This window comes from Mytilus californianus, unplaced genomic scaffold, assembly GCF_021869535.1.
Source record: "Mytilus californianus isolate M0D057914Y unplaced genomic scaffold, xbMytCali1.0.p SCAF_1, whole genome shotgun sequence".
NCBI lineage: Eukaryota > Metazoa > Mollusca > Bivalvia > Mytilida > Mytilidae > Mytilus > Mytilus californianus.
This window is the reverse complement of record NW_026262581.1, coordinates 54,135,237-54,161,953: the sequence shown is the minus strand read 5'-3', so window position 1 is coordinate 54,161,953 and position 26,717 is coordinate 54,135,237. Positions and strand designations below refer to the sequence as shown.

Below are 26,717 nucleotides of genomic sequence, written 5' to 3'. Positions count from 1 at the left end.
CAAAATTTGTCAGAAATACTACAAAAATATTACCTTTTGATTTATGATACGACCTTTACTGATGTTTTGATGCAATGAATGCTGATGGATGGCTATTAAACGGGCATTGACATATTTAATGCATATTAATGACAATTACATGTTAATGTGATATGAATATGAGCCCTGCTTTACAGTAGACCTATATACTGAGCAGTATGTTTACAATGCCAACTCACAAGATAACAATCCCAAGGAAGATCTGTAAACCTACCTGGACACATTATTCTGACTGCGAGCCAAATAGCCTTCTTTCCTCTTACTCCTTTATGCAGCGTATTAAGCGGAAACGCAGCAAATACCAATTTTAATGTCTTTAGATTGACCCGTCTTGGGATCAAACAAACGACCTCCCGCACTTAAGGAGACATCCGAGGCAGTCGTTGACCAATGTAACAAATAATTAGAATGAATATGGCTATTTGTCAAGACGTGCAAATACAACCAAAAACAGTTACATTTGTACGTCAATCTGACGTCGCAAATTGATGTCTTTTCAGTGTAAAAGTGTGTTTAGCAGTGTTCTCTAAAATAAACAACTAGATGGCAACGTCGTAAGGGCAGGGGCAGTTTAATGAAAGGCAACATTATTATCGCAGTATGTTGTGGAAGTGTTCAATATTTGAAAAAGAAAATTTTAAAAACATTTAATATACTAATTTAATGTTTCAAGAATAAATGAATCAAAATAAAAATACATGATACATTTACATAATGTACAAGAAATGAAATTCTAATATGATGACCTATATATCGTCAACACAGTACATCTACTTCTAGCGCAGACGCATTAATACACAAAATTGGCTGTTCCGCCCACCTTATTTATACGAACATGTTAACTCAATTTGCGACAGTAAAACCACATTAAGTTTAACATCGGCAAAGTTTCAAATACAGTACGGTTATCTCTGTTCCAATTCATAATAAACACATCAGTACATTTACTGCTCTAAATGGATAAAACGAGAAAAAGCTGACAAGAAATCGTTTGATTCTTTTTTAATTCGGTAATGAACATAGTTGATATACGTATTCAATATTTTAAAGATCATTTTACTCCTAACAACAACCATAATAGCCCAATTTCCCGTTTCAAACATAAGCTAAAAGAACTCGCCAAGGAATATATTTTTGTCCCGGCTGATAAGGCTGCTAACAATATCATTATTGTTTGACGTAAATTTTACACTGATGTTCTACAAAAGGAAATCACGAATTCACCAACATTCCAACTGACTCCATTTTCGGAAAATGACATCTGTAACAAACATAAACTTTTAGCTACCTCTTTACAAGCAGAACCTAATACAATGAAAGTTTCAACTATGTACTGGCTTCCGAAGCTGCACAAAACTCCTTACAAATATACATTTATTTCGTCTTCAAGCCATAGTTCCACTTCTAAACTATCTAATCTACTTACTAGTACACTTAGTACAATCAAAAACCTGGTAATAAATTGTTCAAATAAGGCCTTTAAATATAGTGTAATTAATTACTTTTGGAGTGTCAAAAATTCGTTGGAAGTACTTGATAAATTGCATGCTTATATTGGTGATTTCGAAACTGTTCAAAGTTTTGATTTTTCTACCCTATATACCTCGTTGCCTCATAATCTTATTAAGAAAAAATTCACACATCTGATTACATGGGCATTTAAAAAGTCGGAATGCGAATATATAAGTTCAAACTATTTTAGGTCATTTTTTAGTAACAACACACAAAAGAACTGTCAATTGGACCTGCTTTGATACTATAATGTTTTTTTACTAGATAACATTTTGTTCGCTATGGAGATTCCGTATATCGTCAGGTAATCTGAATTCTCATGGGGACTAACTGTGCACCACTTATTGCGGATCTGTTTCTGTATTGTTATGAGTGACAATTTATGACTAAAACCAGCAAAGACCCATCGAAACAACATGTGATTCAAAAATTTAATAACACTTTTAGATATTTAGATGATATATTGGCTCTCAATAATGACGAATTCAGTATGTACACTAAAGAGATTTATCCTGCCGAACTAACTTTAATTAAAGCTAATACTAACAATGAACACTGCCCTTTCCTGGATCTTGATATATTTATCTTTAACGGGAAGCTTAATACCAAAATTTATGATAAAAGAGACGATTTTTTCATTTCCTATTGTTAATTATCAATTTTTAGATGGTGACGTTCCCTTGTCGCCATCTTATGGTGTTTATATATCTCAACTTGTTCTATTCGCTCGAGTATGTAACAACGTATTTGATTTCAACGAAAGAAATCTCTGTATTACTGAAAAATTATTACACCAGGGTTTTCGATATCACAAACTGGTCAAAACATTTACTAAATTTTATCATTCGTAAATATAAATCAACATGCAGACATCCTATACGTTCAGGTATTTCACATCCAATATATGGTAATATTCTTTACAAAGCACACAAATGTTGGCATTCACCTCAAAAGCTAACCAAACCTTTAAACAGACTTATTCGGAAAGGATATAGTTACGATACTGTTGTCAAGTCATTAAGAATTGCATATTTTGGTATTAATATTATTCACTCATAGGGTCTTTGCATCGGAAATAAACACATTTATTCTAAAACCAGTTGTTGGCATGATACGGGTTATGTTCTTCTCATATATTTTATGATGGTATGATACTAAACCCCTAACGAATGGGATTGTACTTGATTTTCATATAATGAAGTTATAATCTTTCAATCAGTTTAATTGAGCTGGTATGTCAGTAACTGCTAGTAGTGCTTTCTTCATTTATGTACCATTGTCATTTTGCTTTGTTTCTTTTGTTACCTATTCTGACATAGGATTCGGACTTCTTTTAAACTGAGTTTTACTGTGCGTATTACTATGTGTTTCTTTATTCTACATTGGCTAGAGGTAAAGGGGGGGGGGAGTGGGTTGAGATCTCACAAAACATGTTTAACCCCGCCGCATTTTTGCGCCTGTCCCAAGTCAGGAGACTCTGGCCTTTGTTAGTCTTGTAGGTTTTTTAATTTTAGTTCATTTATATGTTTTGGAGTTTAGGGTGACGTCCATTTTCACTGAATTAGTACACAATTTTATTTAGGGGCCAGCTGAGGACCACCTCCGGGTGCGGGATTTTCTCGCTGCGTTGAAGACCCATTGGTGGCCTTCGGCTGTTGTGTGCTTTTTGGTCGGGTTGTTGTCTCTTTGACATATTCCCCATTTCCATTCTCAATTTTATTTCATATATCATTACCGTTTAAAATTTCATAAAACGCAAATTCCGCAAAATTATGTTTATATCTTCTTTGGCAACTAAACAAGGTGATGTCATATGTATGCTTCCGTCGTCAAAGGTAAATACCGGGCGTTTTCAGGTTTTTTGTGGAACTCAGAATAAAATAAAATAAGATAAAAAGAATTTTTTTAGGTGAAATTTGTGAGTTTTTTTTTAATTTATTATTGAATAATATAATATTATTAATATTATATTGGGGGTAAATCGAAACTGCTCAAACAGTATAGTGTGCATAGGGCTTTCAGGGTTGACAAAAGTACCGTATCCTCAATGCTCTTCAACTTCGTACTTTATTTGGCCTTTTTAACTTTTTTTGATTCGAGCGTCTTTTGTAAACGAAACGCGCGTCTGTGGCAAATACAAAATTTTAATCTTGGTATCTATGATGAGTTTATTTGTCCTATTTGAATCGAAATAATTTATGACAGTCGTAGATTTGTTTTCATTTAACCATGGGCTATCGCTCAGGATAAAATAATATAATATAAACGCCCAACCCATGGTTAAAAGAAAACAAATCTACGACTGCCATGAATTATTTCTTAGATAATGTACCATTTTGTTCATAGTCACTACCAAATAAAATTCAATAAAACACTAAATAGTTAAAGGGTACCATTTTGAATCACTGCACTTGAATCACTTATAACTGACTAGTCAGTTGTAAGTTCAACTTTCGTTAATTTTAAGTGTGTATAAGTGCACAAGTCAGTAGTTGATTTCTTAAAACAAAAATGACCAATCCAGTTGATTGCGAGATAATTTTAAACAAATAATTTTATATAAAAGTCGTTAACATTATTTCGTTCTGTTTTTGGTTTTTGTTTTTGTCATCATTCCATCAGATTCCATCAGATTTAAATGCGTTTTTAGTGAGCAGACCTTCATGAATTGTGAAGCATCGTCATAAATATGCAAAAATCAGTTAGTTAATGTAACTGGGGATAACTAAAAATATGCAAATACTCGATCACAACTGTATGGGTGTAAGCAGCTATAGCAAAGCATTGAGAAAAAATTAACAAAAATAATGGCCGAGTAGTTGGAGCACAAGGCACTATAGCATATTAGACATTTTCGAAAACGTATCGACACTGACGCTTACACCTATGCCTAGGACGACAGGTAACCTTTTTAGGTGGGGTCATCTCAAGGTGTACAATGAGCACAGGCATTTATAAATATATATATATATATAAATTACACTTTAAATACTGTATAAAAAAAAATTGCAATGATTTGTTGATTTATTGGCTCTGCTTAGAAGCTGAGAATTGACCGATCTTCATATTATAATTTTTAAAAAAGGAGGAAGGCTTTGTGTAAGTTAGTAGAACTTTCCCGGAAAGTCAGGATTCTACTTCGACAAATCATCTCTCAATAACGCCGATTATTTTTTTCAATCGTGAAAATGGAAGCCGTTGTAGGGATGACCCGCGCTGTCAACTAAACTCTTGAAAACCGATAAATTTATCCACTTTGCATAATTACGACCCTTGGCAGTTGTGTTTTAAAAAACAAATGTATAAAGCATCTCGTGTACTTTTAGACATTTTGTCAACTAAAAACTATTGTCTGGTTTGTTGTGAGGGGGAAATTTTGAAAGTTAATAAAACATTAAAAAAATTCTATTTAAGTATTATGTGGAAGGGCAGACTGAACATTTGCAAAGGTTGAAGAATAATTAACCTAGATTACACACACAGTTATTTTTTTCAGTTATGCATTTTTAAGATCCACTTATAAAGTCATGAACTTTTTGTATAAATCCAAGGAGGAGTTAAACATTTGAAATAGCACGAAGTTTTTCTTATTTTATTCAAACACACCTACTCTGTTGTTATGACACATTAGAAAGGGATTTCACTTGACCCATATATTTCCTGTCTTAGTACTGTGAATGTGTGATGTTACTATATCAAAAAGTAGCCTAAATATATAAAAAAAAATATAATGGATCTGAAGCGAGACTGATGTATCAATATTTTTTGCTTTATACGTATTCAGGACACAACAGTTAACTCAAACACGCTTGAACGTAAAAAGGTGTACCCGATTTTCTCTTTTGATAAGATGAATACCCATTTTGGTTATTTTACCCCAAAAACTACATGAAATGTTATTTACTGCTTGAAAAAGATCAATCAGTATAGTTTGACAATTAGAAGAAAACTGTTGGAATATCACAAATCATCACTAAAAGAATTCCAAAACTGATGAGAGGACTTTGTGTTTCTATCTCAGATTTTGAATTAAAAATTATAGAAAATCAACTAACGAAAAATGAATTAATATTTTTTTTCTACCTCTGCTGAGTCAAACAAAATTTCACGAGGGGAGTCTTTTTCTTCTATGGGATATCCATCCTATTTGCAGGGTCGCCACATTAAAAATATATGCGTTTATTTTTAGATAAGTCTAAATTGAAAACAACGTTCAAACCTATGATTGCGTTAATTTTTAAATATAGTTTACCTCGTTAATATAGTTATAAATGTTAAATTAAATTCATTTAGTGTATTTTGACATTTTGATACGGTCCCTCTATTTTTTTAGTCATTGTAGGTATCGGTGTCGGTATAAGTGTCCGTGTAGATGACTTTTCGAAAATGTCTATTAAGGTTAAGTTATTTACATTTAATTTTTATATGGTCATTGTTCAAATACCAACTCAATTTATTTTTAAAAAATACCTGATTGAAAATCAGCTAATAAAAAATAACCTTGCTGGTTTTTGCTTATCACAATTAATAAAATGACAAATGCATAAAAAAGGTTTTTTATTGCAATATACCTTACCCCCACAACACTTACTGAAGAGGAAATCCTGGATAATCATAGGTCTGTTCTATGTTCCTTTGTAATTTCAACCAAAGATGAAGAACTGGATCTTCCATCACTGTATTGGATACCTAAACTACACAAGTGTCCTTATGAACAACGGTATATTGCTGGGTCTTCCAAGTGCTCCGCGAAGTCTCTTTCTAAATTATTAACATCAATTGTATTAGCAATCAAAGCCGGGCTTCAAAATTATTGTGAAACTACCTATTCCTGAGGTGGCGTGAATCATATGTGGAAACTAAACAATTTCCAAAGATCTTTTAGAGTACATACAATCTAAGACTCTTTCATCTTGCAATAGTATTAAAACACTTGACTTTTCTACACTTTACACAAGTATTCCTCATTCCAAACTAACAGACAAATTGAAGGAGTTGGTCCTGCTTTCTTTCATAAAAAAGAATGGCCAATGTAGATACAAATATCTTGTCTTAGGTAGGGATAAATCCTACTTTGTAAAAAATCACTCTGATTCTAACAAAAAATCTCTGTATATGACATTATCAAGATGCTTGATTTCTTGATTGACAACATCTTTGTTACATTTGGGGGGACGTGTTTTTCAACAAACAATCGGCATTCCCATGGAAACCAACTGTGCCCCTCTTCTTGCCGACTTGTTCCTTTATTCATATGAGACTGACTTCATACAGGAACTTCTTAGGAAGAAAGAATAGAAGTTATCAGTATCCCTTAACTTTACTTTCCGCTACATAGATGATGTTCTCTCACTAAATAATTCAAAATTTGGTGACCATGTTGAACGCATCTATCCCATCGAACTTGAGATAAAGGATACAGCAGATAGAGTTAAGTCTGCCTCATATCTTGACTTACATCTAGAAATTGACAATGAGGGTCGGTTAAAAACAAAAACTTTATGAAAAAAGAGATGATTTCAGCTTCCCAATTGTGAACTTTCCATTATTATGTAGCAACATTCCAGCAGCGCCTGCATACGGAGTCTATTTCTCCCAGTTGATACGATACTCCAGGGCTTGTATTTCCTATCATGATTTCCTTGATAGAGGCTTGCTGCTCACAAGGAAGCTATTAAAACCAATAGTTTCAAGTGGTGAAGTTGAAATCATCCCTTAGTAAGTTTTACGGACGCCATCACGCGTTGGTTGACCGTTACGAAATATCCGTTCCACAGATGATAGCGGATATGTTTCTAATGTCGTAACTATAATCCCGTCCCCTTTTCCCGAATGTGACCTACCGAATTAGACTTATTACCGGGATTGTACTAACATGAGTAACACGACGGGTGCAACATGTGGAGCAGGATCTGCTTCCCTTCTGGAGCAACTGATATCATCCCCAGTTTTTGGTGGGGTTCGTGTTGCTCAGTCTTTAGTTTTCTATTTTGTGTTTTGTGTACTATTGTTTGTCTGTTGGTCTTTTTCTTTTTTAGCCTTGGCGTTGTCAGTTTATTTTCGAATTATGAGTTTGAATGGTACTTTGGTATATTTCGCCTCTCTTTTATTCGTTTCGTAGCCCGGTAGGTTGCATTCGTCAATTGATAGATGAAACGTTTGATATCGCCTAAAATTTGATAACCCAACGTAGAGGACTTGGCTTGGTTTCCTAAAACATCAAAGTATTGATTGCCTGAAATCCCAAATATCTATTAATTTGAAAGATCAATGATTGATTATTTTTTCGAAATATTTTCTTGATAAAAAATGAAAACAACACGTAATAAATTTCCTGCGTCGAAGCGGTTTTCTGGATTTACCTTCACCAGGAACGTTCCAAGCCGAATATTTGAAAGTCAAGGATGTATAAGGACCGAAAACGTTGAAGAGCTCAGCAAGGAAAATTTGTTAGCACATACATTGGTTTAAACCAATCACCTTTGTACCTGTATCAAGCAAGACTGTGTTAAGAAAAGGAAAATCACTCCTCTGATTGTATATGCCTTATGAAACAAACACCAACATTTGATGTCAGCATTACTATTTTAAACATGTCACAACAGAAAAGCTGTTGACGAGTTCATCCTTGATACAAAAATCATATAGTTTGAAAGAATTTTTTGGAAAGGGAAAAAATGTCATTTATTGAAAAAAAGTTAATAAAGAGTCGTCTTATGATTTTTGAAAGACGTCTTATAATTTGACACGTCTTTGAAGATCTTAATTTAGGTTTAAAGTTTGATGAAGACGGTTTCTTTCCAAACCAGTCTTTGCAAAATAAAAATAGAATATCGGTAAATATTTTCATTTAAAGGTCATTCAAGATTTGTAGATATTGTCTTTTTGAGTATTTTTCAAATCTATAGTTTGTAATTATCTATTTTTTTTTCAATATGATAGTCAATAATACCCCAAAATAGAGCCGGCTGGGAGGAGGCGGTGGGGGAGTGTGTGTGTGTGTGTGGGGGGGGGGGGTATTGTAATTTAAGCTAATCCGGAGAGTGATAATTTTGATTTTAAATGCTGGTATGTAGATTTTGACTTACTGATCTTGTATTCTATATATTTCATTATAAAGGACGGTTACATATGCTTTCATTGTACTATAATGTTCAATATTGAGCTATACCAGGCAGAATATACGAGGTTTTAAGTAGACACGAGAAGGAATAATGTGTATAAGTTTATATCTGATTGGCCTTGTGGTTTCGATAGAAAATTTTAAAAGTAACATCAACGACGACGGATACCAAATTACGACCATAGGATAACAGTTTAAATATAAGTAGTAAAGTTACAAATAAGTAAAGAATACTTATGTGCATTTATAGACATATGGTAAATCATTATCTTAAAAGTGCCTAAAGTTTCCGATATTTCATGATTGTCCTGCTCAGAGATCTATCTGTTGATCTACAAAAACAAAATGTGTAACTGTAGAGAACTTATTAATACCGTGCAATCACATTCTAATTTAAGATGATGTTGATTTTAGAATTTAGATAAGATCCATATCAGCTTATTCATCCTTTGAATAAACTTATTGTAAAAGGTTATCAATGTAACACTGTAGTAAGATCTTTAAATATTGCTGTAATCGGTACTAACATTGATTTTGTTTTCAACAAGCAAACAAAAAACTTATGTATTATTATTTAAATTAACGATTTTAAATCATGTCGATACTTATATCTTGACATGCACAAAGTCTTGTTTTCCTTGACTGTTTATGACATTTTTACACTAAATTCATTTGATGTGTACTGATTGATATTTTGTCTAGGATACCTGACTTTTCAATACGTACTTATTGACTCTGAACTAGGTTTCAGTAACTCAGAGTACTCTCAGATTGGTATTTTGTATCTTTTGTGTTTTTGTTATTTGTTTTGTGCTTTGTACCAATCGGATGAGTAAAGCCCTTTTCAACAGATTTGTTTGATAGTTTCTTCATAAGTTGTGGTGTAACACCACTGTCTCAGATTAGACGAAGGGTTGGTGGGCGCCTATAAATAAGTTTAACCCGGCCTCTTTCTATTTGTGCCTGTTCCATGCCAGCTTGTCATTCCGTTGTTGTCGTTTGTTGCTGCATGTATATCATTTATTTTCTTTTGTAAGTATATCACACCGTTGGTTTTCTGGTTTAAATTGTTTACATTTTTTCATGTCGGGGCCCATTATAGCTTGCTATGCGGTATGGGTTTTGCTCGTTGGTGAAGGTGGTATATTGATCTGTAGTTAGTTGCCAATATCTATGTCATTTGGTCTCTGGTGGAGAGTTTTCTCATTGCAATCATTACACATCTCCTAATTTTATATACACAAAAATATTCATTATAGTAAATTATTGTAAGTTGTCGTTTGGAAGAACGTTTCCACTCTAATATATCTTCTATACAAACAGGATGACAACCGCTAGATCACCATTGACCGTGTTATATTATAATCCGTCTGTCAATTGAAATAATCATTTTAATTCTATGTATATACAAAAAACAAACAGTAGAATAGTTTAGACCGATGTTGATACGATTAGTCTAATTGCTTTGATAAATTTTGTCTGGAAGTACCAATATCAGGTACGCAGTCTCTATATTTGTTGATTATTATTATACACAGCAAATATGATCCTTCAACAGAGTAATTTTTTTTTGTATTTATTTATATTGGAAAACCTTACATCCCCCCCCCTCCCCCCCCCCCCCCCCCCCCCCCCCCCCCCAACTTGAATCCAACTTCTTCAATCAGATTTGATTTAAATTGATATATACATACAACAGAATAATACATATTACATTTTGTAGTTGGAAATATATTTACATGCATAATTATTTCAATTTGTCTTTATAGTTTTTTCATAGGACTTTACTGACGTCTGATTCAGATGTGGCAAGTTCTGACGATACTGTAATATATAAAGCAAATATTAATCTTTTATCAATCAACGTTCTTTTGATAGTTGGAGAAAAATCGTCAAGTTTAAAAACAACACGTTTCTTTCTTGAACATTGTATAACAATAATATTTCTTTATGCAATCCAAAAAGATTGGGGGAGTTATGGTTGATTTTTACACATATTTACTGTTTACCGGAGCATCAAACTCTAGATGTATGGAGAGCTTCATCTTAGATAAGTTGCTTTTCAAGACCGTTATCACGTTTACAGTATCAATTTTACTACAGCAGATGCGCTTTCGATAATTAACTTGAAAAATAGAAAAAAAAGACAAGGGATAACCCATTTTTGATAGCTGAAATCAATTGATCTTTGTAATTACCCTTTTAAATCAGTTCATGTCTATGGACAATGAATCAGCGCACTATTTTTTTCCATTTTCTTCATAATTCATTGATATGTTACAGCTAAGGAAACATTACAAAAAGTATCAATCATTTAGACGCAATAGTTGTCTTAAATTTGTTTTATGGTATGAACGACTCAGTTGTGTTGACATTTGAGTTGAAATAGTAAAAAGACCGTTCTCTGCATTTTGGTATTAACGTGTGCAGTATGTGTTGTCAAACCTATAAACCCATTAGCTTAATGCATTTCTAAAATATGTTAAAACAGCGTAAGTATGCATAATTCATTTTAAAAAATGTGTATTCAAAATCAATTTCATGCTGATTATTCTTTTTTATTTATAAAACATATATCTCGTCGTAAAGCATGCTGTCTACCTCTTTTTATTGCCTGAATCAAAGCATATTTGAAACATTTTTTGCACAAAAGTGTTGGATTTATCATTCGGAATCAGTTATGAACACCTCGATTATGATCAATTTATTTGAGTTGTTTTCGGCAGGTAAATGACAAATTCAATTATTTTTCTTATTCTACACATTTGTGGGACGCCTTGCTTTATATGCCTTTGTGTTTATTGGTTTTAAGTTTGTCATATGAATCTAAAACGATCTGATTTAAATCGAATCTTTCACTTTTTTCTGTTTCATTTGTTTTTTCGCTCGTGTAAGATCTGAAAACATATCAGAAGGGTCATGTTTGAATAACCTTTTATGCAAATGTCTTAAGTTACAGGCTGGCACTTTGAATACAAAGTTTTCATCGCAAACGTAGTTTTACGCAAATGGATCAAGAGTTCGACGTTATAATGATTGAATGTGTAACCAACTTATGATTTATACTATAAAAGAGAGGCGAAAAATATCCAAGGGACATTTACACTCATAAGCTTAAAATAAACTGAGAACGCCATGGCAAAAAAAGAAAAAATACCAGTATACAAACAACGTCATACAAAAATTGACATAGAAAATTAAAGACTGAGCAAAACGAACCCCACCAAAAAAAACGGGGGTGATCTCAGATAATACATGAATCAAACAATGAATCTTTATTGTTTCGCTAAGTTGTGGAATGTTTACAATCTGGTCGGTGCTAAAAATCGAGAACACGTCAGGATATATATAATAGTCAGCACGTCGCATTTCCCCACCTTATTATGAAATATTTCGCAGTTCTCCCGAAAATATTTTAGTTAGTCCATTATCAAAAATACCTGAACTATAATAGGAAAAGATTTGAATTGATGCTGAAAGGTCAGTGATCATCACTTTTATGGTATTTCTTCAAATCTCACACGAGCGACAAACAAATATAACGAAGCAAAGTAAAAAGATCTGATTTTAATCGGATTGAATTTAGAAAAATGTGAACAGAACCATGAACGAGTAAATGTGGTACGATATGTGCTTATCACACTTTAAAGAAGTGAGGAAAAGGTATTCCAAACTGCAACTCTTGAATTGAATTCGAAGTTACGAGATCAGAAGAAATAAATGAGAACATACACTACACACTGTATCACTGGAAGTATAAAAAAAGCCTTGCGAGACGTCGTGTCACGTCACTGGAAGTATTAAAGTAGCCTTCCGAGACATAGTGTTACTGGAAGAATAAAAGTAGCCTTCCGAGACGTACGAATAATAGGGCTGTGCGCCTCATGAAAGGTTGTCACGATGTATGCATAATAAGTTTTTATGGTTAAATACAAACCGTGCATGAAAAAACTTTCGGATTCCGATGTTGTCATCAACTCTAAAAGAAACATAAAAATAACAGTCATTTCTAATTGATTCTTTTTTGCATTAACATTTGTCATGAACAAATAAAATGAAAGTTTGACTAAAGATGTTTAAACTTACGTTTTTTTTAATTGTTTGCACAATACACATGTGGAGTATAATGAATATTATCTGACTACCATAGGTAGTCATAAAATTGAGAATGGAAATGGGGAATATGTCAAAGAGACAACAACCCGACCAAAGAGCACACAACAGTCATACACTCTTAATTCAACTCTTTGGATGTTTTTAATAAATTACATGCTTTTGATGGTCCAAATCAGTTGACAGTTATGATTTTTCGACTCTATACACTACACTTCCACACAATATTATCAAACAAAAGTTATCTTATTTAATCAAATGGTCATTTGAAAATTCTGGTTGCAGATATATTTGCTGCAACTAATATGAATCAATCTTCTGCAAGGAAAAGGGGAAATATGCTAGATATACTTATTGGAACTGTGATGAGGTGATTAACACTTAAAAATAATTTCTTGACAACATTTAATTACGTTTCGGCAATACAGTTATCGACAGGTTGTAAGCACACCAATGGGCACCAATTCCGCCCCTTAATAACAGACTTGTTCCTGTATTGTAATGAATCACAGTTTATGGCAAAACTCAGTAAATATGCGTCTAAATTACATTTAATTGACAAATTTAAAAACAATTGCAGTTACCTTGATGATATTTTTGCTTTAAATAATCAAGAATTTTCAAAACTGCGGAAATTTACCCAAAGAAACTGACTTTATATAAATCTAATATTTATTCAGTATACATGGATAATTTAGTTTCACACGAGTAACTCTATACTAAAATTTACGACAAAGACGATTTTTAGTTTTCCATTATTAATTTACCCTTTTTGGACGGGGATGTTCCTTTAACCCAATTTACGGTGTGTATATTTCACAACTTGTTCGTTAAGCCCGTGTTTCTAGTCGCGTTTTAGATTTCAATGAATGTAATTTATGTATAAATGATAAATTATTCAGTTGGGGATTTCGTTACCACAAATTAATTAAATCCTTTACCAAATTCTTTCAAAGATACAAAGATTTGGTTGGGAAGTTTTGCTGTACCTTTAGAGTTCTGATAAAAAAAGGGATATCACATCATAATTTTTACGGTTATATAATTTATAAAGCCAGTTAATTTAGATACGATCCCTGTAAAGTAATTGATCCTTAAAATAAAACTATTCTCAAAGATTATCAATTCAAAACAGTTGTGAAATCTTTGAATATTGTTTTACTGGTACTAACATTGATTTTGTTTTTCAAAAAATTAAAACATAACTAAATATATATTGCTATATATGTACAGTCATGCTAACTCATTATCCTACATCCTTTCGATACTCTTAACTTATATTTTGGCATTGCACAAGGTCATGCGTTTCTCAGACTGTTTAAGACGTCTTTACACTAAATCCGTTGGATGTGTACTGATTGATAGCGTTTGATTTTGCCAGTTTTTTATGGACTTCTACTTTTTGAATTTGCCTTGGAGTTCGGTATTTTAGTTATACTTTAAAAGTAGCGCTCAGTTGCGAGTACTTAAAGTTCGTTGCTTTGTGTCTTTTGTTTTAACGTTAGTTGTTTTTGCGCCTCGTACCGATCTTTTGAGTTCAGCCAATTGCTTCTGATTTTACAGCTCTTTCTTTTGGTGTGCTGTTGCACCACAGTCCCAGGTTAGGGGGATTGAACGCTCACAAACATGTTTAACCCCGCCACATTCTTTATGTTCCTGTCCCAAGTCAGTAGCCTGTAGTTCATAGTTCAGAGATTGTCGTTGGTTCATGTCCGTCATATTTGTTTTTCGTAAATTGTTTTGTTATAAATTAGGCCGTTAGTTTTCTGATTTGAATTGTTTCACATTTTTCATGTTGGGGTGGTCTATAGCATAATGTACGGTATTAGTTTTCTAATTGTTGAAGCACTCACGGTTGCCTATCATTTCTTACATTCACATCATTTGTGTGAAAATGTGTGTCCATGAGACATCATGGCTCGAGCTCGCTTGCACTATTCTATGTCAATGTAAAGTGAATCGTGAAACTTTGGTCAATAACATAATTTGTCATATAATATATATAAAATGTCAAATAACAATAAGCATGCGTGCTTAGTGTCAAATTGATGTGCAAAGGATAAACCATTTAAACTAAAAGGGTTAACGTTATAATGTCATCTTCAACCATCACGTTTCTATGTTACCTGAACCGTATAATCAAGTTCAAAACTGTACTTTTGGTGAATAGGACCAACAGTTAACATCATAATAATTGTGCGTTTCAAAGGGATGTGACCACATCTGCGTGGTAAACTACCTTAACCCAAACCTAAACCTGATACAGATCTTACAAACTGGCTTACGGGCGTAGACTAGAAAACATTATTCTATTATCGTAGGCTGTGCAAAAAAATGAAATCTGTACCATATCGGATATGTTAACCTTCAATCTTTTTGCGATCGCTATTCAAAGTCCGAATATTTTGAAGGACAACTGGCCGAGTTACAGAAAATACAAACTTAGTAGTACAGCCACTGTTTCGGAGGGAGTGGAGGAACCACAGACTGTCAAAATCTAGAAAACACTCAACATGTCATCGCGCCCGTGACAAAGCAACGATGTAGACAGAAAGCCTTAAGTTTGTTTAATAATAATCAGCAGACTTTTACAAAAAATTCATTTGGTATCTGATAATGTAGATTCAGGATATTGAAATATTTAAAGGATGAATACCATACCTTGCAGATGAACTGGTTCCGAGTTGCACCGCTTCATAACATCGTGCATGTAACTTGTTTCCGGTTTTACATGCTCTAGTTCTCTAGGTACACTACTAGACCCGCGACTACATTCTTGAGAAAAAAACAAATAGTAATTACTCATCAGACCCATTTCAACATTATTAATATTTATATCATTTTACTGTTTTAGCTTTAATTTTCAGAGGCTAATTTACCTGAATTTGCTTATTAAGAATTGATATTATATAATATCCATGTAAATATATTTCATTTCGTTTGAAAATGGGTTTTCCCGTTTGGTATTTGTATTAATTATATATAGATGGGAACTAGTGTAACTAGTTCTGAAACTAGTTCTGCAAGAGTATGTACTATTTATAAAGTTTGATGGTACGTGCACAAGGCACGAGAAAAGTTTTGGCGGTTTCTACGGGTGGGGTTTTATGGTACTATATAAAGTTTGGCATTTAAATGTATTAGTATCGAAGGTGCTCGCAGTTACGTCGAATCGTCACGAAGTTAGTCACATTAGTATATATACAGTGGCTGCTATGTTTATTACATGTATTTATATATGTTGGTTGTATAAAAGAAACCTGTATTATAAAGTTTAATAAAATAATGTATCGCAAGAGAAGATAATATGTTACTGCGAGCAACTAATCCTATTTCTGTGTTTGTTTTGTTTAAAGCCTATTGAATTTAGAGTAGAAATACTTTAAATTCGGACGAGCAGGGCGAGGGAGAATTTAACGTATTGTATTAACATTGAACACTTCTTTCATATTAGCTGCATATTTCTACCTTTGAACACTGGGGGATAAAAAGGTGACAATATAAAAAAAGATGTGTAAAACTTAACTCATACCTTGTCTTCGATCAAAGACATTTGTCAGTAAAAATTAAAAAGGGAGAATTGATATACTGTCGGAATTTTAAAATCTCATTTGGAATATGATTGTCAATCATATAAACAAACACAAAATATTTCAATTAGTGTATTGATGTAATATGCAACCACCAAACCGTATTATGTTAAATGCACTGGATCAACTTACGTCTTGACCTGGAGTCATGTGTAAATTTCCGACGCTTTCTAGTATGCCTTTTTCCTTGAAATCGTTTCAGTTCTAAAATGATATATGTATATTGCAACGACCGAGAACATACGCATTTCAACTTTTGACCATATTTTGTATTGTACTTCCTTATACTTAAAGTTTAAGATGTACATAGTATTAGAATTAAGTATCTCAAAGTAAAATTAGAATAAATTTGATAGTATTAAGATAAGACATTACATTTCTAATTTAACAATCCGAAAACTACAATACAGAAGGTGTGTTGTTGACATTGGCCACATGTGAAACACAACATAAAACAATACACACAGATAATACGATCAACGACAAAAACCAGACAATGGAACAATGTTGATTCAACGTAGGGAAAAAATCACATTTTCGAAGCACTGGCATATATTCTACATTTGTATACATTTGTTTTGCTAGGTTTTTGTCAATTAAATGTATACCCAACATCTCATTATTCCTATTTTGTGTGTAATGAATACACAGCACATTATTTGGTATAAAAATACAAAAAGTTCAATCGTGAATGACATATAACCAGACCAAGAAGATTTGTGTAAAAACATTAACAATACCCATTTTTTTTGTACTAGATGTGCCTTTCGACATATCTCTTCAGTAATACTCGAGATAAAAATATTATTTATCATTTAAGGTAGCACAATACAAAGATTTTATACCTCCTATTCCCCAGTTTTAAAATGCTGTAACTTTCTTTATAATGCTTGAAAATTTATAAAATTGGAATTTATGGATAGCTAACAGATTACTCTTTCAAATCAATGCAATGTTAGTATTATACAACAATTATGTAATTAATTATAATGTTAACTGTGTCTACAAAATTTTACAAGAAATTTCCACTTTCAATTGAAATTAGCTTCTTCATGGTTATCCCGAGAGGGTTGATTTTATTATATGTTGTTCCTAGAGCCATTATCTACAAAAGGGTGTCTCAGATTTTGGATAGAATGTATAGATCAAATTTTACACGTAATCAAATATTATCTACTTTTATGTGGTAAGGATGTTTACACTAATTAGAGATTTATGAGAGAATGGAATATGATAGCAATAATTTGAGACACCCTTTTGTAGCTCCTGTTGTGTTGATTAAGATTTCGTTTAAATTTCCTGTATAGTTATAGAGATGAAAGAGCTAAATTCATTCAAGTGAACTGACCAAGATTTTGCCATTAATTGCATAATAATTGATTACATAATGATTGCATAACAAAAATATTGCCTTCATTTAAAAGATTAATCTATTATCTATCTATATATACCTCTCTTATTAATTTATTTGCAGTCTTAAGAAAGTAACAGCATTTTAAAGGTTGGAGATTGGAAGTAAAAAAATCTTTGTATTGTGCTACCTTAAACCTAGATTAGTTGCTACAATGAGCCTGTATTTATTTTTACGCGGTATTCAACAAAATTAGCGTACGTTGACATATGACAGCAAATACATATTTTATACAAAAATAATAAAGAAGAATGCATTACTCATGACTGGATTTTCCAAAAATTCAACAGAGTAATTTAGTTAATTAATATATTTCCAAAAACTAAACTTAAAATTGATAACACCCTTCTTCGTTGGTCTCTGGTGGAAAATAAAAGGAAGAAATAAACAAACCACATTTTAACACTTCTTACATGTTAGTGGAGTTGTCAGATTTTAAGGTAAACTCATACGGATATTTCAGTCGAAATGTCAGATATTTCAGTCGACATGTTATATTAAACATTAAAACACTAGCTTCTTATTTCTTTAATTTGGAATCGCCTCGGTGGTCTCGTGGTAGTGTGTTCGCCTCGAGTGCGGGAGGTCGTGAGTTCGAACCCCGGCCGGGTCAAACCAAAGACTTTTAAATGAGTATTTGCTGCTTCTCTGCTAAGCACGCGGCATTAAGGAGCTAGTGAATTAATATATTTCAAAAAACTAAAATTACAATTGATAACACCCTTGTTTTTTGGTCTCTGGTAGAAAAAAACCCTTTTTAACACTGCTTACATGTTAGTGGAGTTGTCAGATATTTAGGTCAACTCATACGGATATTTCAGTTGAATTGTCTGATATTTCAGTCACCATGCTATATAAAACATTAAAACACTAGCTTCTTATTTCTTAAATTTGGAACCGCCTCGGTGATCTCGTTGTGGCGTGTTCGTCTCGAGTGCGGGAGGTCGTAGGTTCGAACCCCGTCCGGGTCAAACCAGACTTGAATTGATATTTGCTGCTTCTCCGCTAAGCACGCGGCGTTAAGGAGTAAGAGCAAAGACTGGTCGGCTCGGAGCCAGAATAATGTGTCCGGGTAAGGTGATATGACTTCCTGCGGACTGTTACCTTGTGAGTTAAAAATCCGGATCAGCGTGTCGGTTTAGTACAAAGCAGGGTTAATATTCATACTTCATTAACATGTTCCCGTCCTGAATATGCATATTAATTTGCCGCTGGACGTTAATAATAATCACATCATCATCATCATCATCATCATCATCATCATCATCATCATCATCATCTTTACTTTGGAGAATTGTAGTGTTATTTTCATTATACTTTAAACATTAATCTATGAAAATGAAATAGCTGCTAGTATTGCATGTTCAAATTGGCATTCATTATGTGATGAAGAAATAATAGTACCAAATAACACGAATAGCCCTTTACATTTTGCCATTGGCGTAAAAATATAACATTTAGAATAAAAGAACTATATTTGTCAACTGTTTTTTTACGTAAAATAGCTTGATTTGCAATAATCTTCATTGTAGACTTTTCAAATCCTGTCCATAAAAAGTGCATTATGCTAGTTAAACAAGTACCACAATAACTTTTTGAATTAAAACAGTTGACAGAAGTTTCTGCAATGTGAATAAAATTTAAATCAAATAGTAAATTGTTTAAAATTTATTGTTATGAAACGTCACCCTATGATTTATGAATATTCAACACAGCTTGATATGTGCGAAGTTTTACAACGCCAATTCACAATATACACTAGTTTCCTAATCTTCATGATTATAATCACATGACTATGATACAAACCAGTAAAACTGTTTCATCGGCTAGTAAAATTTTCTTGAAAAGAAACCTCATAATTAAGCCATATTAAATTAAAGGAATTTTATATGACAATATAAAATTAAAGAAATTTTATATGACAAGACAAATATTTTCGTGAAGACTCTGCAGAAAACAATATTTGTAATTTTGTAAAATGATTTAAATTCAAAGAAAATATTGCACAGGATATATAGAGAAACGTTTTAGATTTTTACGGTGCTCAACAAAAAATGGCTGGACTAAACGTAGCATCACAAAAAAATCCATAACATGTGTTAAAGAGTTCACCAAACAACATAAATTTAACATATAAATTAAAACTAAGCGAAATGACCCAGTGCAAACGAGAAGTTTGCAAACCACCGATGGTGAAACGAACCAAGGTGACAAAAGAAACAGGATTATTATGCATTTCCTGTCTTTGTCACTTCTCCGACATCAAGAACATGCTTTTTTTCAAAAAAGAAAGTGCATTTGAAACAATGAAAATTGCAATTAATAAACATTAAAAAGTTATAATATTTTTCAATAACAAAACTCTCTGTTAATACATTTTCAGATATAATCGACTATTTACAAAAATTAAGTTAATTGAAATTGTCAATTACGACTATAAGCATGACTAACGATATCATTGCGTAACATCCTGCGCAGAAGGGGTGCATATTAAAAAAAAAACATTCCACCTTAACTATCTAATATATTTATTCATAAGATTAAAAGATTCCAAATATTATAGAAATAGAGCAGGTAAGTATTTGAAAAATCACGAATAGATCGTGCACACCAGGGTTTACTGGTTCTAAACGACACCAAAAGCTGTAATTGCTTCCTGATAAATGAAAAAATCTTTCGAAGTGGATGAAAGAAATTGAATACAAGAAGAGCAAAAAGTTAGCTACTATACCTTTCTTTAAGTCTTTATTAGCTGAAAAGGAAACAAATTGTTTTAAAGTAACCAAACGAGTAAACAACTTAACTAAAGTATCAATGTTTGTCTTTATAAATTAAATGTATGCCAGCACTTGTTTTTGAAATAACAGAAAAACGACCCACCCTTCCTTTCCAACGAAAAGAATAAAGTTACGATCGATCGTTAAATGTACGACCACAAACATCTACGGACTTGTTCAAGATTGTAGTCGTAAATAAAAAGCTTTAGAATCGAAATATTTTCATCAGGTTTGCTCGTAACTTTTATTTTAAACACCAGAATGTTGGCGTTTGCCAGAGTCTTCTTTAAAAATTAACAATTTTTGAACACTTGCAAATGTACAAAGAATAATCAACGGCCTTCTTGATATCGGTCCGGTTATCATTTTATCCTCTCAACTTTGTTTGTTATATTCGTTTGTATTTTCTTAATCGATTAAGAGATTTGAATATCGGTCAAGTACTGTTGCCAAAATTTATTCTTCACGAAAATTTTAAAAGATAAATACTAATAAAGAAATCATACCTTCTTTCTTCTTCTGTAATTCTGCAACGGAAATTTTTAATATGATGAACTTGATGCATGACAAGGATTGTTAGGATTTAAATGAAAATGGGGTATCCTAATGAACAAACGTATATTATAAGGCTTGTTAATTATAATTCTCAAAAAATAAAAAAAATCTGTAAAATTCTTTATTATAAATTAATTTTACTTACAGATGTATTGATGATTTCTTGTCACTCAATAACCCATATTTCATTGAGTGCTAGCTATCATCTCATATATCCCAGTGAACTTGAGATTAGGGGTTCTATCGAAATTAGAAGGTCTGCTTTATATCTTGATATTTCCCTAGATATTGACACAGATTGACGACTTCAAACTAGAATATATGACAAACGTGATGACTTCAACTTTCAATTGTCAACTTCCTATTTCTCAGTATTAATATATCCTCTCCCCAATAGAGTTTACATATTTCAATTGATACGTTACACTCGCTCATGTTCAAACTATACTGACTTCGTTAACAGGGATGGGCTCTTCACACAAAAGTTTCTCCAACAGATTAATGAGGAAGTATTCAACGTTATAGAGCGAGCCAACAAAACAAACAAATAGTGAGTATGCCAACAGATACTACATGTACTCCATCAACACAATCACAGAAACGCGAAAGTAATTATTAGAAACTATGTACTTTGCAAAACAACAAGGAAGGGTAGAGACAAAAACATAAAGTTGATATATAGATGCATGTACCATCTAAGTAATTCCTGACTAAGCAGTGTGTATGGAGTGAACTAATTTTGGCTTCTAAAACCGCTACTTGTATTATCCGGGAAAAGTTTTTTAGTCAAAATTCAAAAGACAGCATAACCCTTATAGGATAAAAGTGATATCTACAAAATCCAGATTCTCTTCAATTCAAGCCAATTCATAATACTTCAGAGTCAACTCAATGTTATCAAGAAACTTTTCGTTCTGATGGATAGACAACGCGGCACATGTATGTTTCTTGAACATTTTGTTTTTTGAAAACCGCAAATAAATATAGTATCCTGCATCAGACCTCACATAAGTTATCTAAAAACTAAATAACTCACTTCCCATATTTTAGCGATTTTTAGGGATAGAGGCATTACTTTAGAACAGTTAATGCGATAAAAGAGATGCGGACGATACCAAAGGGATATTCAATCTCATGAGTCGAAAATAAACTGACAACGAATTGACAAAATACGAAAAACCACCAAAAGACAAACAACATTCTATAAAACACTGCATAGAAATATAAAGACTGAGCATCACGAATCCCACCAAACACCGGGGATGATTTCAGATGCTCCGGAAGGGTAAGCAGATCTAGCTACACATGTGGCACCCGTGGTGTTGCTCATGTAAAATACAAACACGGTGATGTCTAATTCAATAGTTGACATTCAAGAAAAAGAGAAAGGGATTGTGGTTATGACAATTGAAACATATCCGTCGACATCTGTAAAACAGATATCCCATACGGTCAACCATCTCGTGATGGCGTCCGTAAAATTTTCGAAGGGATGAAATCAACTTTACCACTCAGAACTTTTGGTTCAATAGCTTTCTTGTAAGTAGCAACCCTATTCTCTATCAATTAAATCATCCATATGCATGTAATGCTTGAATGTTGTGAATATGACATGCATTTGAAAGTACATAGAAATCTTACAACACAAAAGCATCCTTCGTTAATCTTAAGCTTAAATGTATTTTCATCTATACATTTATATATCCAAACGTTTGTTGTCCCCCTCTTTCCGCATGAAAATTGGGAGTTGTGGTATGATTGCCAAGAAGATAACTATCAATTAAAACCAAGGACCAAGGAACAAAGTTGAACATACATATATAATTAGTCTAAAATATATATACAATTGAACTTCAATTCCTCTACGCAAATTTTGGTTGTTACTTATGTTGATTTTATCTTGTACTATTAAAAAAATAATAAACGTTCTCCACTTTTTACTCATATTTTACACAAGGCAATTTGCATTTTTTGTCTAAACAGGTACCACAATAAACAACAGGAGTAACAACGTTATTTCAGGTGTATGCATATACAAAAATGCTTTTAAAATAAAGTTATTGTTTTGTGCTTCATGCCTTTTGACACGGTAGGGAAAGTGACTGGCTGGGATCGTGTTCTGAAATGTTAACAAATAGACGGCAAGACGTGAAACCGGAACTTTATATAAATAAAAGAGGTATTTTAGTATATATGATAAAATCGAATAAAAGAATAATATATCATTAAATGCTTGTATTCAAAAATGGAAAATAAAGTCATTGTAAGAAACATACAAATGGAAAAATCAGAGAAAATGCGGCCATAGAACAGATAGAAGTCATTTAAACCATTGTCGTGACGTCAGCATATTCATTTACCGTGGATTTTTTTTTCTAGAATCATCGCTTCCTAAATCTGTCGCTTAAATGGACTCAAAAAATTATATTTAATTGTTTCCTTTGTGTACCTAAAATCATTAAGTTTGACTATGCTAATTTACTGATTTCTGTTCACTAATGGAATTAATTTAAAAACTTACCTTTAATTTTTGTAATTTTTATATGCCTTCACTGGGAATCGAACCCCTCCTTGAAATGTGTTATGTGTGACTAGCATCAACACATCGACGAAACTTCTCGGCTACCAATAGGTTGTAATTTAAATGTCTATTTTATATATATAAATGACCATATGATACACATCGGTACAACGGACACACAGAGCTTGTACATTGTACCTTTATGTATACATAATAGACAATCGTATAGTATAAGTTGGTAGTCGCGAGGTTAACATGGTTAAGATTAATGTGTTAAAGAGTCAAGTTAAAGGTACAAACTTTTCGGTTTAGGTTCGAATCCCTGTATTTTCATTGTTGTCCCAATTTTTTAGTTTTTCCGTTTTTCTTATTTTGTATGTTATTGTGGATATTTTTGTAATAATGGCGGGGTTTCCCCTTTATTTTTGGATTATTATTGGCTATTTCACATATTTGAAAAGTTAATGATTACATTCAATTTGTCCGTTTTTTTTGTTTTATAAATATATATAGTATGCTTTCATCTGTTTTACTACATATCTTTACAAATGTTTATTCGCAAATCCCTATGCGAGTAAATCGTAATGTGCCCAGAATAGGCTTCTTGATAGATTTTTCGGTAGTATACTTATCATATATACTTAGAAATAAGTTCGAATATGTCTTATTTTGTAAATTACGGATGATATTCAGATGCCTGATAATTTAAAGACAGACAAGTTATGCTATATTTGTATATCTCTAACCAATTAATTGTGAACTTAGATTTATTAATGCATCGTTGAACATGGTATCATGGTTATTTAAACTCACTTACAATACCTTCTAAGAAAAGGCTTTAATTTTGAAAAGACGTCAACACAATAGTTTAAGTTTAAGATACAATGGATAAGCGTTGATTCATGAAAAACAAACCATTCGACCTCTGGGCTCATGGTTTCTTTTTCAAGAATCAACGCTTATTCATTGTATCTATAATACAGAATCTATATATTCTTACATTTACAGATTTTTACAGAAATACTTGTCAATTTGAGATTAAATTAATTCACATATTTCCAGTGTTTTCCCAGTAGAGCCCAGGTTTTTATCGAGTGAATAAATAGTATCTCTACAGGTTAAAATAGGATTTATTGATACATTAACGTTACAAAGAATAAAAAAGTGAAATTAAGGTACTTTAAGAAACAAAAAAGCACATGCACAACAAATACTTTTGGTGATGCTATATATACATATTTCCTCCAAAAATGTTCGTTCATTTGTATATTTTTTTTTACATCTATATTCAGGCTGAAATCCAATTGAAATTAAACAAAAGAAATGGAACTCTTTATTAGAGAAGGTAATAATGGACAAGTTGGTATATTTGATTTGTTCACATCTGTTTCTATGGACTTTGGAAGTTAAATGTAGGTGCAAAATTTTGGAGTATGTGCATTTTATTTACGTGTTTATACTTGAATTAGAGAATGGAACTTCGAGATATTTGTAAACTTTTAAATTAAAGACAAATTTTCATAAAACAGTCGATTTTGGTAGGTGCAAATAAATGTGAAGATTGATCGTTGTAAAGCATTAATTTGAATCTCAGCACCCGGCAACAGCATTTTTGGAAAAAAATCGTAAAAATGGGCTATAATCTATGCGGAAAGAGAAAGTTGGGTACACCTTTTAATGTTTAGGCGTGTTTAAGTTGACTGTTTTGTCTTGAAACGTTTAAAGGAAAATTCACAGTACCAAGAACTAAAGTATATAATAGCTTTAAGTTGACAAAAGGACTAGAAGAATATTAAATGATGCTCAATGACTATAATGCGTTTGTCTTTTAAAGTACAAATGACATGTAAGGATCGTAATGATGATAGATGGGTTAATTTACCGGATTTAGTAAGCGCGTCATCCATACAATATCTTCCATTTTCAAGATTGAAAAAAAATAGAGTGGGGTAATGGGGAGATAATTTTGACGAAGTAGAATCCTGACTGTATTACATGTGTATTTGTTTGCTTTTTGTCAGAAATCGAAAACTAATTGTTTTCATTTACAAGTTTTAAAGGTGTTAATTTTTTTTATCCATCCAGCAATGGAAAATAAATTCAATACTGTACAAATGTTATCATTGTGAAGATGAATCCGATTTGGCATATATAATACTTGGTGGTCGTACAGTAACAACACGCCATGCTAGCTTGCTTTAATCAATCATTAATTATTTATCAAAATCATAAATGACAACATACATCACAAAAGCTGCATATTTCCATATTATTACAATTTCAACTGAGGATAACTGACTAGATAAAGGCAACATACTAGAACTGGATATCCCTGATGAATTTTAATGATAAACGAGCATATATGTTGCACTTTGTAAATATAGCTGTTTCACAAACCACGCCTCTTTTGGGGAGATACATAATATTCATAGATATTTTGTTTATTTACGTACTGGTTCCAAGATATGATTTCTATGTTTCATCTCATAGAAACATAACTTGGGAATGTTGCCAGTATAAATACACATGGATAGCGGCGAAATTGAATTCTGAGGAGGACCAAAAGTGAAGGCAGGGGTAGTACAGAATTTTAGTATAAGTTTAAACTCTTAGAAGTTTGGGGCATATACATGTTGAAAATATGCCGCACAGCTCTATATTTTGACGTTTGAAAAAAATTGTAGCACATATGAACTTTCCATTCTAGTATATAAAAATTTTTTACGAAACTTCATGGTAAAAGTGGCACCGTTTTAGCCGTAAAAGGAGTTCCTATAGGAAATTGCATTGTCTACTTTTACAGAAGTGCAACCTATAACGTGTTTTGAATAAAGGAGATGTGGTTAAACGTCAATGAGACAGCAACCCATAGAAAAAGTAAAAAAAAATGGTATCTAGCGTGCAACAGTCAGTGTTCAACAATATCAAGTGTTTATACAATATGTTTAGCCCAAAATCGTCCAAAATTTCATGAAAGATTTGACTATATTAAACAAAAAAATCCAATATTTGAAATTAGCAATTGCATTTATATTCGATAACATTTACACTCATCAATTAATCGCTGACGATGTGT

The 26,717-nt window shown here is 32.4% G+C and overlaps 1 protein-coding gene across 1 annotated transcript in view; it reads right to left on the bottom strand.

Annotated features, from left to right (window-relative positions):
• Positions 1-8,903: 8,903 nt before the first annotated feature.
• The window catches only part of LOC127721531 (uncharacterized), a 59,515-nt gene continuing 41,701 nt past the window's right edge, over positions 8,904-26,717 (bottom strand). The window contains exons 10-16 of the mRNA XM_052228294.1: positions 21,072-21,092; positions 20,520-20,540; positions 16,510-16,581; positions 15,449-15,562; positions 12,612-12,653; positions 10,414-10,498; positions 8,904-9,006 (exon numbers count right to left, since the gene is read on the bottom strand). Coding sequence (XP_052084254.1) covers positions 10,449-10,498; positions 12,612-12,653; positions 15,449-15,562; positions 16,510-16,581; positions 20,520-20,540; positions 21,072-21,092 — 320 coding nt within the window. The 3' untranslated portion in view covers positions 8,904-9,006; positions 10,414-10,448. The remainder of the gene's footprint in view (positions 9,007-10,413; positions 10,499-12,611; positions 12,654-15,448; positions 15,563-16,509; positions 16,582-20,519; positions 20,541-21,071; positions 21,093-26,717) is intronic.